Source organism: Hyla sarda, chromosome 7 (assembly GCF_029499605.1).
Source record: "Hyla sarda isolate aHylSar1 chromosome 7, aHylSar1.hap1, whole genome shotgun sequence".
NCBI classification, from domain to species: Eukaryota; Metazoa; Chordata; class Amphibia; order Anura; family Hylidae; genus Hyla; species Hyla sarda.
This window is the reverse complement of record NC_079195.1, coordinates 187,375,630-187,390,401: the sequence shown is the minus strand read 5'-3', so window position 1 is coordinate 187,390,401 and position 14,772 is coordinate 187,375,630. Positions and strand designations below refer to the sequence as shown.

Below are 14,772 nucleotides of genomic sequence, written 5' to 3'. Positions count from 1 at the left end.
CCGGCAGCTCAGTCGGGCTGATCGGGACATCGTGATAAAATCGCGATGTTCCGATCAGCTGGGACGCAGGCGGAGGTCTCCCTACCTGACTCCACGGCGTCCGATCGTCGATTGATTGCTCCAAGCCTGAGCTACAGGCTTGAGCAATCAAGCCCCTATCTGACTGATCCGTGCAAAGCTATGACTTTGCAGGCATCAGGGTAAAAGATCAGTGTGTGCAGTGTTATAGCCCCATATGAGAGCTATAACACTGCAAAAAAAAAAAAGAAAAAAAAAGTTAACAAAGGTCATTTAACCCCTTCCCTAATAAAAGTTTGAATCACCCCCCTTTTCCCATAAAAAAAACTGTGTAAATAAAAATAAAAATATGTGGTATCACCGCGTGTGTAAATGTCCGAACTATAAAATGATATCATTAATCAAACCACACAGTCAATGGCGTACGCGCAAACAAATTCCAAAGTCCAAAATAGCGTATTTTGGTCACTTTTTATATAATAAAATAATGAATAAAAAGCGATCAAAAAGTCCGATCAACACAAAATTGGTACCAATAAAAACTTCAGAACACGCCGCAAAAAAAGAGCTCTCATACCGGCCCATACACGGAAAAAAAAAAAAGTTACAGGGGTCAGAAGACGACAATTTTAAACGTATACATTTTCCTGCATGTAGTTATGATTTTTTTCAGAAGCGCGACAAAATCAAACCTATATAATTAGGATATCATTTTAACCGTATGGACCTACAGAATAAAGATAAGGTGTCATTTCAACCAAAAAATGCACTGCGTAGAAATGGAAGCCCCCAAAAGTTACAAAATGAAATTTTTTCTTCAATTTTGTCACACAATGAATTTTTTCCCTGTTTCGCTGTGGATTTTTCGGTAAAATGACTAATGTCACTGCAAAGTAGAATTGGTGGCACAAAAAATAAGCCATAATATGGAATTTTATGTGCAAAATTGAAAGCGTTATGATTTTTTGAAGGTGATGAGGAAAAAATGAAAATGCAAAAAACGGAAAAACGCTGAGTCCTTAAGGGGTTAAGGCATCATTTCGGGGTACATAGAGATTTTTTAGCCATTATTTTGGACAATATCGTTTTGATAGAAAGATCCTCTAACAATAAACTCATCACACTGTGTCTGTCGAGACCCCTACATTTAGCTGTAAAAGAGTGGCGAATTCAACAGCAAGTGTTCAACCATTTTAGCAATGAAAAGTTACACATTAGAAAATAAACTGGTGCCAAAAAGTTAAACAGATTTGTAAATTACTTCTATTTAATTAATCTTAATCCTTCCAGTATTTATGAGCTGTAAATATGCTCCAGGAAGTTATTTTCTTTTTGAATTTCTTTTTGAATTTCCACCGGAGTACCCCTTTAAAGCAACAGTACACTAGTAATACAAACATATGTACAATAGGGGTTACACTGTTGGGGGCCCTGGGAACATGGAAGGACTCTGCCTGACAGGGCAGGAGAAATGTACGGGGACACACCATCCCGTACTGGGCCACCACAACAGACTTTGCTGGACATTTGTCTTTTTTTGACTAAAATCAAATGTGTTAGCTCATCCATATTGTTTTTTTTAAACTTTTTTAGGATTTGGAGACACGGTCGGGGACCGGCGCACAGAAGCTGAGGATGCACTGAGACGTCTCCCAGAGATCATGCGCCAAACCCAAGCAGCTGTGGACACTACATATGAAGCGGGTGCTGCTCTGAAGGGGGCAGAGAACGATGCTGGCACAGCAGTAGGCAATGCCAGAGAGGCACAAAGTATTACAACCGCAATACAAGAGGTAATGACAATATACATTGGACAGTGTTATGACTGTATACATGGCAGCTAGGTGTCTGCTGTGTATAGGGTTGCCATCTTTCTTGCAAAAAAATACCGGCTGGGCTAATTTGCATAATTAATTATATATGCGTGACATCACAGGATACGCATAAGTGGGGGAAATTTTGTCCTATTCTAACCCCTATAACTTTTTTATGTCTCCCTATACGGGCCTGTATGAGGGCTAATTTTTTTGCTTCCCGATCTGTAGTTTTTATCAGGTCCACTTTTGTTTTGATGTGACTTTTTGATCGCTTTTTTTTTAATTAACTTCTGGAGTTGCAGTTAGTTACTAACTACAACATCCAGCATGCCCTGATACAGCCTGAGGCTCAGCAACTATATATAGTATAGGTCATTGTTTCCCAACCAGAGGTGCCTCCAGCTGTTTCAAAACTACAACTCTCAGCATGCCCGGACAGCCGTTGGCTGTCCGGGCATGCTGGGAGTTGTAGTTTTGCAACAGCTGGAAGCACTCTGGTTGGGAAACACTGGTATAGTATATGGTGCAACATTCTGGGAGTTGGAGGAATGGTTGGATAAATACCGGCAGGGTGGCCAAAATACCGGTAAAATACTGGCCAGGTTACAACCCTAGCTGTGTATAACACTGTCTTGCTCTCTAAAGGGGTTATCCAGGAAAAAAAACTTTTTTATATATATCAACTGGCTCCAGAAAGTTAAACAGATTTGTAAATTACTTCTATTAAAAAATCTTAATCCTTTCAGTACTTATGAGCTTCTGAAGTTAAGGTTGTTCTTTTCTGTCTAAGTGCTCTCTGATGACACCTGTCTCGGGAAATGCCCAGTTTAGAAGCAAATCCCCATAGCAAACCTCTTCTAAACTGGGCGTTTCCTGAGACACGTGTCATCAGAGAGCACTTAGACAGAAAAGAACAACCTTAACTTCAGAAGCTCATAAGTACTGAAAGGATTAAGATTTTTTAATAGAAGTAATTTACAAATCTGTTTAGCTTTCTGGAGCCAGTTGAGATATATATATATATATATATATATATATATATATATACATATATATATATATATATATATATATATATATATAAAAGTTTTTTCCTGGAATACCCCTTTAACGCACAATGGGCTTTGGTAAAATCCCAGTGTAGTTTTTTTTTTTTTAGTTAATTTATTATAGCCAAGCATATTGTCTGACAGGTATCTTGGGGATTGTATCCTTATTCTGTGTGCAGCTATCAGTGCATTGTCCTTGGGGCACTTGAAATGTATAACACAGTGGTTGTCTAAGGATAAAAAAAAATATATAGAAAAGGTCTGCTTTTTTTTTTAACCGAAACAGCGCTGCAACCTTTTTACAGCTATAACTCCACATTAAAACGCAGTTGTCTGCAATTCCTGAGAAAATCAAAGCAGCCACTTCTATATTTCTTTAGAGAAAATTAAGTTGCATGTGACCCTATCAAAAATGCCCAAAATCCAACATGGTTGGTGCTGGTTTCTATATGGAAACACAAACATGTCAATGGAGCCACCAGAGAAACAAAAACTTATTTGGGACCACACTGTGTTGCACTGTATGGATTAACCCATCCACTACTCCAAGTTAAAGGGGTATTCCAGTGAAAAAACTTTATATATATATATATATATATATATATAATCAACTGGCTCCAGAAAGTTATACAGATTTGTAAATTACTTCTATTAAAAAATCTTAAACCTTTCAATAATTATCAGCTGCTGAAGTTGAGTTGTTCTTTTCTGTCTATGTGCTCTCTGATGACACGTGTCTCGGGAGCCGCACAGTTTAGAAGTAAATCCCCATAGCAAACCTCTTCTACTCTGTGCAGTTACCGAGACAAGCAGAGATGTCAGCAGAGAGCACTGTTGCCAGACAGAAAACAACAACTCAACTTAAGCAGCTGATAATTATTGAAAGGATTAAGATTTTTTTAATAGAAGTAATTTACAAATCTGTTTAACTTTCTGGAGCCAGTTGATATATAAAGAAAAGTTTTTTTCCTGGATAACCCCTTTAAGATTGGTATAGTGTCCCTACACTGATGAGGAGATGCTCATAATCTTTGGGTTGTCTTATATTACTGTACTCTGCTTTTCAGGACATGATGCAGATGAGCCGCGATGCAAACAGTACAGCTGAACTGGCTTTAACTTTAGAGCGAGAGTTTGCACAACTGCGCAAGATGGCTACCGGAACAGCTGCAGACCTGGATGACAGGACACGGCTTGCAGACCAAGACAGTGCGGCAGCTCAAGGGGTAAGAATTATCATATTAAGCATCATTCAGGCTTCATCCATGCCAACTTGACAGACTATGCAATTAGTAATACAACTGATTGGGCTGTGGAGCTCACAACAGAAGACACGAGGTTAAGCGCAAATCTCTCACTCAAAGAGACATAAAAGAAAATAATAAAAAATAACCAACAGAGCAGTCCTCAGTGTCTTACCCAGTCAGAAGGCTGAGTATGTGGTGTATATATGGCTGAATAATGGGATGGAGCCAACTGGACCATAAAACTTATATTTAATACTAATGATTCACAATATAGAAATATGAAAAACAATAAAAAGTGGAATAAATGAAAGTCCAATTCAAAAATGCCGCCGCAGGGCCCTTGCGGTTATCACAAAATAGGCATATATAAAAATATAGCTACAGACAGGAGCTGAACCTGGCCTCACCTGGAATATGCTGTTCAGTTTTGGGCACCTGTCCATAAAAGGGACACTGCGGAGTTGGAAAGGGTGCAGAGACGCGCGACTAAACTAATATGGGGCATGGAACATCTTAGCTATGAGGAGCGATTAAAGGAGTTACAATTGTTTAGTCTTGAGAAGAGACGTTTAAGGGGGGATATGATAAACGTATATAAGTATATTAATGGCCCATACAAAAAATATGGAGAAAAACTGTTCCAGGTTAAACCCCCCAAAGGACGAGGGGGCACTCCCTCCGTCTGGAGAAGAAAAAGTTTAGTCTCAAGGGGCGACACGCCTTCTTTACCGTGAGGACTGTGAATTTATGGAACGGTCTACCTCAGGAACTGGTCACAGCAGGAACAATTAACAGCTTTAAAACAGGATTAGATACATTCATGGAACAAAACAACATTAATGCTTATGAAGAAATATAAAATCCCATCCCTTCCCCAATATCGCGCCACACCCCTACCTCTTAATTCCCTGGTTGAACTTTATGGACATATGTCTTTTTCGACCGTACTAACTATGTAACTATGTAACCGGAGAATGTGGAGCGGTAAGTGGCATGCAGTGCCAGGAACATTTATCTTTCTCCCGCAGGTAGGCCCACGGAGTACCGGCATTAACATTTGGAGCTCCTGTGGTGGGGACTGACCTGGCACTTGGTTGGTCCTATAAACAAACGATTTAAGAACATTTTTCTCACAGGTGGATGACAGCACTGACTGTGTACATTATATGCCAAAAGGACAAAATTGGGACATTTCTTATAGGTTGTATGCATTTTCTATAGGTGGAATCTAGTGTTGCCATTTGCCATCATATCTGTTGTGAATCATTCATAAATGCAAGCGCTTTATTTCATAGTACAGGTGGCATGAACCTATAGTTATATTGTGCTACATTTTTATACTAAGCCGTTTTTATATATGCCTTTTTTGTGAGCCCTGAGGTGGCATTTTTTTAAAATTTTACCTTCATTTATTCCGCTTTTTATTGTTTTTCATATTTCTATATTGTGTATCATTAGTATTAAATATAAGTTTTATGCTCCAGTTGGCTCCATCCCATTATTCAGCCATATATACACCACATACTCAGCCTTCTGACTGGGTAATAGACAGACAAGGAGAGCGCTCCTAGTGTGATAGCGTAATGTAAAAGCCAAGATAATAAACAAGAAAAACTTGCTCACCAAGTGTAGTTGTACTACGACCAAGTACAACTATGGTGAAGGCGTGAAGTGACCCTGCAACGGGCGAAGAGCGGCAGCTGCTCCTGGACACACAGGTGAAGAAATTAAACGGATCCCTCCAGGGAACAAACCAGGATAGAGGCAGCGCACAGGACTTCAAAGGTAAAATGGTTTATTTACCCGGCATGCAACGCGTTTCGCTGGATAACCAGCTTCATCAGGCATGTTGAGGGTGGAGATACACAAGGTATTTATACACAACAGTTAACCCGCACATTGCTGGAATAAAAGCAATAGGCGGGAGCCCATAAAACACACATATAAAAAAAATTAGTAAAATACAAAAAAATAAATAGTAAAATACAAAAAATAAATAAATAACAAAATTATATATATCCACATACCCAACTAGAAAAATTGGATATGTAAATACATAAAATATAAAATATAAAATATGTCGATAAATTTGTAGTATATTTATAATAAATTTGTAATAATCTATAATAATCTATTATCATAACATATTATAAATATATTACAAATTTATCGACATATTTTATATTTTATATTTTATGTATTTACATATCCAATTTTTCTAGTTGGGTATGTGGATATATATAATTTTGTTATTTATTTATTTTTTGTATTTTACTATTTATTTTTTTGTATTTTACTAATTTTTTTTATATGTGTGTTTTATGGGCTTCCGCCTATTGCTTTTATTCCAGCAATGTGCGGGTTAACTGTTGTGTATAAATACCTTGTGTATCTCCACCCTCAACATGCCTGATGAAGCTGGTTATCCAGCGAAACGCGTTGCATGCCGGGTAAATAAACCATTTTACCTTTGAAGTCCTGTGCGCTGCCTCTATCCTGGTTTGTCCTTCTGACTGGGTAAGACACTGAGGACTGCTCTGTTGGTTATTTTTTAGACTATGCAATTATCCTATTGTCACGTAGATCTTCCATTTGTGGTAGCCTGTGCTAAATGGTTTTTTGGGTGAGCACCACTGCCGTTTTTTTTTTTTTTTACAGTTTGTAGAGGCAAAGCGAGAAATGAAGTCAAAGGGAATGGGAGGTATAAAAGGAAGGGAATACAAATTACTGAAAAAACTGCTGTGGTGTTTTTCCAAAAACATAAAAAACAACCTTTGGAACCACCTTGGTGATGTTGTATAAGTGGGGGAAATTTTGTCCTATTCTGACCCCTATTACTGTTTTATTTCACCCTATACGGGCCTGTATGAGGGCTAATTTTTTTGTAGTTTTTATCAGGTCCATTTTTGTTTTGATGTGACTTTTTGATCGCTTTTTTTAAATGAACTTCTGGAGTTGCAGTTAGTTACTAACTACAACATCCAGCATGCCCTGATACAGCCTGAGGCTCAGCAACTATATATAGTATAGGTCATTGTTTCCCAACCAGAGGTGCCTCCAGCTGTTTCAAAACTACAACTCTCAGCATGCCCGGACAGCCGTTGGCTGTCCGGGCATGCTGGGAGTTGTAGTTTTGCAACAGCTGGAAGCACTCTGGTTGGGAAACACTGGTATAGTATATGGTGCAACATTCTGGAAGTTGGAGGAATGGTTGGATAAATACCGGCAGGGTGGCCAAAATACCGGTAAAATACTGGCCAGGTTACAACCCTAGCTGTGTATAACACTGTCTTGCTCTCTAAAGGGGTTATCCAGGAAAAACCTTTTTTATATATCTCAACTGGCTCCAGAAACTTAAAACAGATTTGTAAATTACTTCTATTAAAAAATCTTAATCCTTTCAGTACTTATGAGCTTCTGAAGTTAAGGTTGTTCTTTTCTGTCTAAGTGCCCTACGATGGCATTTTTTTAATTTTACCTTAATTTATTCCGCTTTTTATTGTGTTTCATATTTCTATATTGTGTATCATTAGTATTAAATATAAGTTTTATGCTCCAGTTGGCTCCATCCCATTATTCAGCCATATATACACCACATACTCAGCCTTCTGACTGGGTAAGACACTGAGGACTGCTCTGTTGGTTATTTTTTAGACTATGCAATTATCCTATTGTCACGTAGATCTTCCATTTGTGGTAGCCTGTGCTAAATGCTCTTAGGTTTTTTGGGTGAGCACCACTGCCGTTTTTTTTTTTTTGCAGTTTGTAGAGGCAAAGCGAGAAATGGAGTCAAAGGGAATGGGAGGTATAAAAGGAAGGGAATACAAACTTCTGCAAAAACTGCTGTGGTGTTTTTCCAAAAACATAAAAAAACAACCTTTGGAACCACCTTGGTGATGTTGTATAATTTCTTCTGTTACCAAAGACACACACACATCCATAGGTCGCGTGTGATATTGCATCTCAGCTCAATGGAACTGCAACTTTAGACATAACCCATGAGCACATGTGGCGCTGATTTTAGAAGAAAGCAGCCAGGTTTACCGAAACCCCTTTAAATGCCATATAAGTGTGCCCACACGTCCTGTAGAAAGGTTCTACTGGTTCTGGTGATAGCTCGCCATATTTTGCTTATTTTCTTTGTCATTCTCTAGGTTTCTGTAAGTGCTCTGGAAGCTGATGCCAGCGCTGGTGGTACCCTTAATGCTGTGGCGGAAACATTGAATGCCCTTGATCATGTACTAAGGCTATTAGGTAAGAGACCGTGATCATTTATATTTGGAAGGTTTGAGTGAGTCTTGCATCATGCACTGACCACTATTGAGCTCTGAGTTACAGCTTGTTGAGGCTTTTGGCACCACAAATAAGATGTAAGGAAGGAAAGTAGGTAAATCCTGCATGGAATCTACCAGGTTATCCTTTGGAGCCAGTTACTTAATTGAAAATGTTCATAAATCTACATAGGGTAGAAACACACATTGCAAAAATGATACAGCGTTTCTGAAAAGTGCGCATTTAGCGTTAATGTTTTCCACACGTAAAGCTGTTCTGTATTTGCCAGCCTGGCGATATCTTATTTTACCGGCACTCACATCTGTTCAACAATGGTATACGTATGGTCTGAGTTATTATACTAAAGTGTAAAGGTTAAATCATCAAAAGAAAGGTGCCACAGATGACGTTCAGTAAGTCTTAGAGATCAAGCACGTGGCACTAATATTTTATCAGAGTACACTCCCATAAAGAGCTAAGGACCCATACTATACCTCCATATGCCTCTAATCTTATAAAGAAGCATTTTCCATCACATGCTGTTACACAGAGGTCGTCTTACCCAGAATCACTGTGTCTAGGTGAAAATACAGTGCCAGTCATCATACAACCACAAATGTACATATTGATCTATATTATTGACATAGCTTGGATGTGGTAATTGACTGCAATATATAATGCATTTGGAAAGTTCAGATCCTTTCACTTTTTTCACATTTTGTTATGTTGCAGCCTTGTTCTAAAAGAAAAAAAAAAATCACAGTTTTGCACCCCATAACGAAAATGTAAAAACAAATTTTTTTTGTAAATTTATTAAAAAGGAAAAGCTAAAATGCATGGGCAGAAGTGTTCGGACTCTTTGCTATGACACTTAAATGTAGCGCTCTGTGGGGGGGGGGGGGGTGGGCTCCCATTTCTCTTGATCATTTATGGGATGTTGCTACACCTTCATTGGAGACCCGTGTGATAAATTCCGATGACTGGACATGATTTAGAAAGACACAGTTCTGTCTATATTAGGTCTAACAGCCTACAATACATATTTAAAAAAAATAGGAAGAGGGAAGAACTGCTTGTAGAGCTCAGAGACAGGATTGTGTGGAGGCAGAGAACAGGAGAAGGGTATAAAACAATTTCTGCTGCACTGAAATATTCCAAGAGCACAGTGATCTTTATAATTCATAAATGGAAGAATTTTGGAACAACCAGGACTCTTCCTAGAGCTGGCCACCCCACTAAACTAAGTAATGAGGGAAGAAATGCCTTGGTAAGGAAGGTAAGGACCCAATGGTCACTCAGGCTGAGCTCCAAACTTCCTGTGTGCAGATAGAAAAAATTTCAAGAAGGTCAACCATCACTGCAGGACTCCACTGATTTATGGTAGAGTGAACAGAAAGAAGCCGCTACTCGTAAAAGGCACATGAAAGCTGGATGAGATTTTAAAAAACAAACAAAACCTAAAGGCCTTTCAGGCAATGAGAAACACGATTCACTGGTCTGATGAAACCAAAATTAATCTTTTGGCCTCAAATCTCAGCTTCATGTCTGCATTTAATCCAGGCACTGCTCATCGCCTGCCCAATACCATCTCTACAGTGAAACATGGTGGTGGAAGCATCATGCTGTGGGGTCTTTTTCAGTGGCTAGGACAAAAAGACTGGTAAAAGTTGAGGGAAATCTGAGTTACGCAAAGTACAGATATATTATTATTAACTATTATTATTATTATTATTAACCTCTTAAGGACGCAGGGCGTACCTGTATGCCCTGCGCCCGGTCCCGGTATCTAACGCGGGATCATGCCGTTACCCAGTGTCATACTGGGTCTGTCTCGGCGGCTAATGAAAGCCGGGACCCTGGGCTAATAGCGTGCGGCACCGATCGTTGTGCTGCGCACTATTAACCCTTTAAACGGGGTGATCAAAGTTGATCGCCGCGTATAAAATTAAAGTAAAAGCTTCCTGGCAGCTCAGTCGGGCTCAATGGGACCATCGTGGTGAAATCGCGATGTCCCAGTCAGCTAGAACGTGAGCGGAGGTCCCCTTACCTGCCTCCGTCGCGTCCGATCGGCGATTGATTGCTCCAAGCCTGAGATCCAGGCTTGAGCAATTGACCGCCGATAACACTGATCTTTGCCATGTCAATACACAGCTATGATGTGTGTAGCAGATCAGTGTGTGCAGTGTAATAGCCTCTGGGGGGGGCTATAACACTGCAACAACAAAAAAAGTGTGAAAAAAAAAGTTAATAAAGATCATTTAACACCTTCCCTAATAAAAGCTCGAATCACCCCCTTTTCCCATTTAAAAAAAAACCCCAAACTGTGTAAATAAAAGTAAACATATGTGGTATCACCGTGTGCGGAAATGTCGAACTATAAAAATATATCATTAATGAAACCGCACGGTCAGTGGCGTACGTGCAAAAAAATTCCAAGGTCCAAGATAGTGCATTTTTGCTCACTTTTTATATCATGAAAAAAATGAATTAAAAGTGATCAAAAAGTAAAATATAAAAATGGCACCGATAAAAACTTCAGATTACGGCGCAAAAAATTAGTCCTCATACCGGCCCGTACGCGGAAAAAGAAAAAGTTATAGGGGTCAGAATATGACAATTTTAAACGTATACATTTTCTTGCATGTAGTTATGAATTTTTTGGTTAAATGACTGTTACTGTAAAGTAGAATTGGTGGTGCAAAAAATAAGCCATAATATGGAATTTTACGGTAGGTGCAAAATTGAAAGGGTTACGATTTTTAGAAGGTGATGAGGAAAAAATGAAAATGCAAAAATGGAAAAACCCTGCATCCTTAAGGGTTTAATCTGATTCAGAGGTCTCTAGATCTCTGACTAAGCCAAAGCTTCACCTTCCAACAACCTTTACAACCAATTTCTTCATTACTCCGGTGCATCTAAAATACTCACAGGAAAACTTTACAATAGGCCTTGATTATAAAGGTACTCCGGTGTAAAACTTTTTTTTTTTTTAAATCAACTGGTGCCAGAAAGTTAAACAGATTTGTAAATTACTTCTATTAAAAAATCTTAATCCTTCCAGTACTTATTAGCTGTTGAATACTACAGAGGAAATTATTTTCTTTTTTTTTTGTGGAACACAGTGCTCTCTGCTGACATCACGAGCACAGTGCTCTCTGCTGACATCTCTGTCCATTTTAGGAACTGTCCAGAGCAGCATATGTTTTCTATGGGGATTTTTCTCCTACTCTGGACGGTTCTTAAAATGGACAGAGATGTCAGTAGAGAGCACTGTGCTCGTGATGTCAGCAGAGAGCTCTGTGTTCCAAAAAGAAAATAATTTCCTCTGTAGTATTCAGCAGCTAATAAGTACAGGAATGATTAAGATTTAAGATTTTTTAATAGAAGTAATTTACAAATCTGTTTAACTTTCTGATACCAGTTGATTTAAAAATCACCGGATTAGCCCTTTAAAATGGTTTCCACCGATGGGCACCATCTACCCTGACGGGAGCTGGAGAGGATCTGCAGAGAAGAATAGCAGAAAATCTCCAAATCCAGGTGCAAACCTAGTTGCCTCATCCCCAAGAAGACTGGAGGCTGCAATCACTGCCAAATGTGCTTCAACTAAGTACAGAGTAAGGCTGGAATTCCACAGAGTTTTTTATTTTTTCGCAAAAACACCGAAAAAACGACAATTTTCCCACACTGGTTTTTTCAGTGAAAAAACGCTGCATCGAGATGTTAGCTGCAAGTCATTACTAAACTGCAAAATGCCAGAGTGTGCTCCATGTTGGGAGTAGTAGTACTTGTAGTTAAGGACACATCACAGTGGATGTCACTACTGACACCTGCTGGGATTGTCCTGTCTATAGCAGAGATGGAGCGGCTTTCTCCTGCGCTCCCCATCTCTGCACTATACTCCGGCCGGCCACTCACTCATTCATATTTCCCTCAGAGCTGTGATTGGCTGCAACCATCCGGCCAATCCCCACTCTGGGTGGGAAATATTAATGAGTGATGTTCTATTCACATCACTGGCCCGGAGTACAGAGCAGAGATGTGAGTGCTGTATAGAGCCGCATCTCTGCTATATTATGAACGATCGCATCAGGTGTCAGTAGTGACTGTCTATTAGTACAGGTACTACTACTCCCATCATGGAACAGTGTGTTCCATGCTGGGAGTAGTAGTACTACCTAAAAAATAAAAAAAAATAAAAAAGAGAAAAAAAAGTTAAACACACACACACACACACTTTTTATTATTTATTAAAATTTTGTTAGAAAAAAAAATACATTATGTAAAAAAAAATGTTTTCCATCCCTACTGCATCCTTTTTTTTTTTTTTTTTTTTTTTTTTTTTGGTACCCAACTATTTTTGTAGAAAAAACGGGGCCAAAAAAGGCAAATTCTACACAAAGGTAAAAATGCCAGAAAAAACGCCAAAATGCAGGGAAAAACAGTGACAGTTTTTCTGGCGATTTTTCTGGCATTTTTAAATCCTAGCCTAAAGGTGGAATCCTGGTGTGGAATCCTAGCCTAAAGGTCTGAATACTTATGTCAATGCAAACATTCTGTTTCTACTTTGTCATTATGGGATATTGCGTGTAGAATGATGGGGCACAAGGCTGCACCATAACAAAATGTGAAAAAGTGACTAGGACTGAAGACATTCCAAATGCATTGTAGATAGGTTTGCCACCTTAATTAAAAAAAAAAAAAAAAAAAATTAATACCATGGTAATTAGCATAATAATTACATATGCGTGACATCACAGGACACACATTTGCGGAGGAAATGTTGTCCTATTCTGATCCCTATAACTTTTTTATTTCTCCTTATGAGGGCTAATTTTATTTTGCGCCACAATTTGCAGTTTTTAACAGTGCCATTTTTGTTTTGATGTGACTTTTTGATCGCTTTTATTTTTTATTAAATTCGTGAGTTGCAGTTAGTTACTAACTATAACTCCCAGCATGCCCTGATACAGCCTGTGGCTCAGCAGCTGCCCCAAACGAAAACTACAACTCCCAGCATGTTGGACTATACAGTAGTATAAAGTGTAGGTCAGTGTTTCCCAACCAGGGATGCCTCCAGCTGTTGCAAAACTACAACTCCCAGCATGCCCGGACAGCCGTTGGCTGTCCGGGCATGCTGGGAGTTGTAGTTTTGCAACAACTGGAGGCTCTCTGATTGGGAAATACTGGTATAGTGCAATGTTCTGGGAGTTGGAGGATTGGTTGGATAAATACCGGCCATTGCATGGACAGTATTTTTGATATAAAAATACCGGCAGGTGGCCAAAATACCAGCTGGGCCGGTAAAATACCGGCCAGATGGCAACCCTAATTATAGACAGAGTATGACAATGTGAACAATAAGCTTTATCTTTTATCAGTTCTCTCTCTCTATATATTTGTATCTCATTTGTGTGATATTCTTTTGCAGACCAGCCCATAGAAGGCAGTGAAGAAGGATTAAGGGCTCTAGAAAGTAGCATGCGGACAGCTCGTACCAAGGTGACTGGGGAGCTCAGACCAGCGTTAGATGTCTTGGAACTGGCAGCTAAACAGCAAAAAGAAGAAATTCTCATTTTAGAGAAAGAGATTCAACAAACTCTCCTTGACATCCAAAACCTGCGTGACATCCGTAAGACTCTGCCCCCAGGGTGCTACAGTACCTCTGCCATTGAAAGACCTTGAGAGCAAAGTGCACATCGATGGTTCCTTCAAAAGTCACCAAGAGCCACATGGTCAATCCACCTCACCCATAGTGGGTGCAATATGCTGCAGTATTTAAATGGGAACTCTCATTAAAACAAATTTTTGCTATCGCACTCCTTATGGTAAATAAAAAAGATTTCTAATATACTTTGTTTAAAAAAAAAATGAAGTTTTCTATGTTTTATTGGTGCATAAAAAAGCTCAAGAGCACATTTCCCCCCATCTTATACACTTTGGACCGAAGCCCAAACACAGGAAGTGCAGCCTGGAGTGCTGAGGAGGGTGTGTCCAACCAACAGCATATGGCAGTTAAGTGTGAGAGGAGCTATGATTGGATGAGGCTGGACCCCCCCCCCTCAGCACTCCAGGCTGCACTTTCTGTGTTTAGACTTCTGTGTATAAGATGCGGGAAAATGTGCTCTTGAGCTTTTTTATGCACAAATAAAACACAGAAACATATAAAACATTTTTTTAAACAAAGTATATTAGAAATATTTTTTATTTACTATAAGGAGTCCAATAGCAAAAATTAGTTTTAATGAGAGTTACTCTTTAAAGGGGTACTCCAGTGGAATTATTATTATTTTTTTTTTTAAATCAACTGGTGCCAGAAAGTTAAACAGATTTGTAAATTACTTCTATTAAAAAATCTTTAGCCTTCCA

At 39.0% G+C, this 14,772-nt stretch overlaps 1 protein-coding gene across 1 annotated transcript in view; it reads left to right on the top strand.

The window, feature by feature from the left end:
• The window catches only part of LAMC2 (laminin subunit gamma 2), a 51,340-nt gene extending 37,114 nt beyond the window's left edge, over nucleotides 1-14,226 (top strand). Inside the window, exons 20-23 of the mRNA XM_056531877.1 lie at nucleotides 1,612-1,811; nucleotides 3,952-4,110; nucleotides 8,286-8,385; nucleotides 13,835-14,226. Coding sequence (XP_056387852.1) covers nucleotides 1,612-1,811; nucleotides 3,952-4,110; nucleotides 8,286-8,385; nucleotides 13,835-14,088 — 713 coding nt within the window. The 3' untranslated portion in view covers nucleotides 14,089-14,226. The remainder of the gene's footprint in view (nucleotides 1-1,611; nucleotides 1,812-3,951; nucleotides 4,111-8,285; nucleotides 8,386-13,834) is intronic.
• The last annotated feature ends 546 nt before the right edge of the window (nucleotides 14,227-14,772 follow it).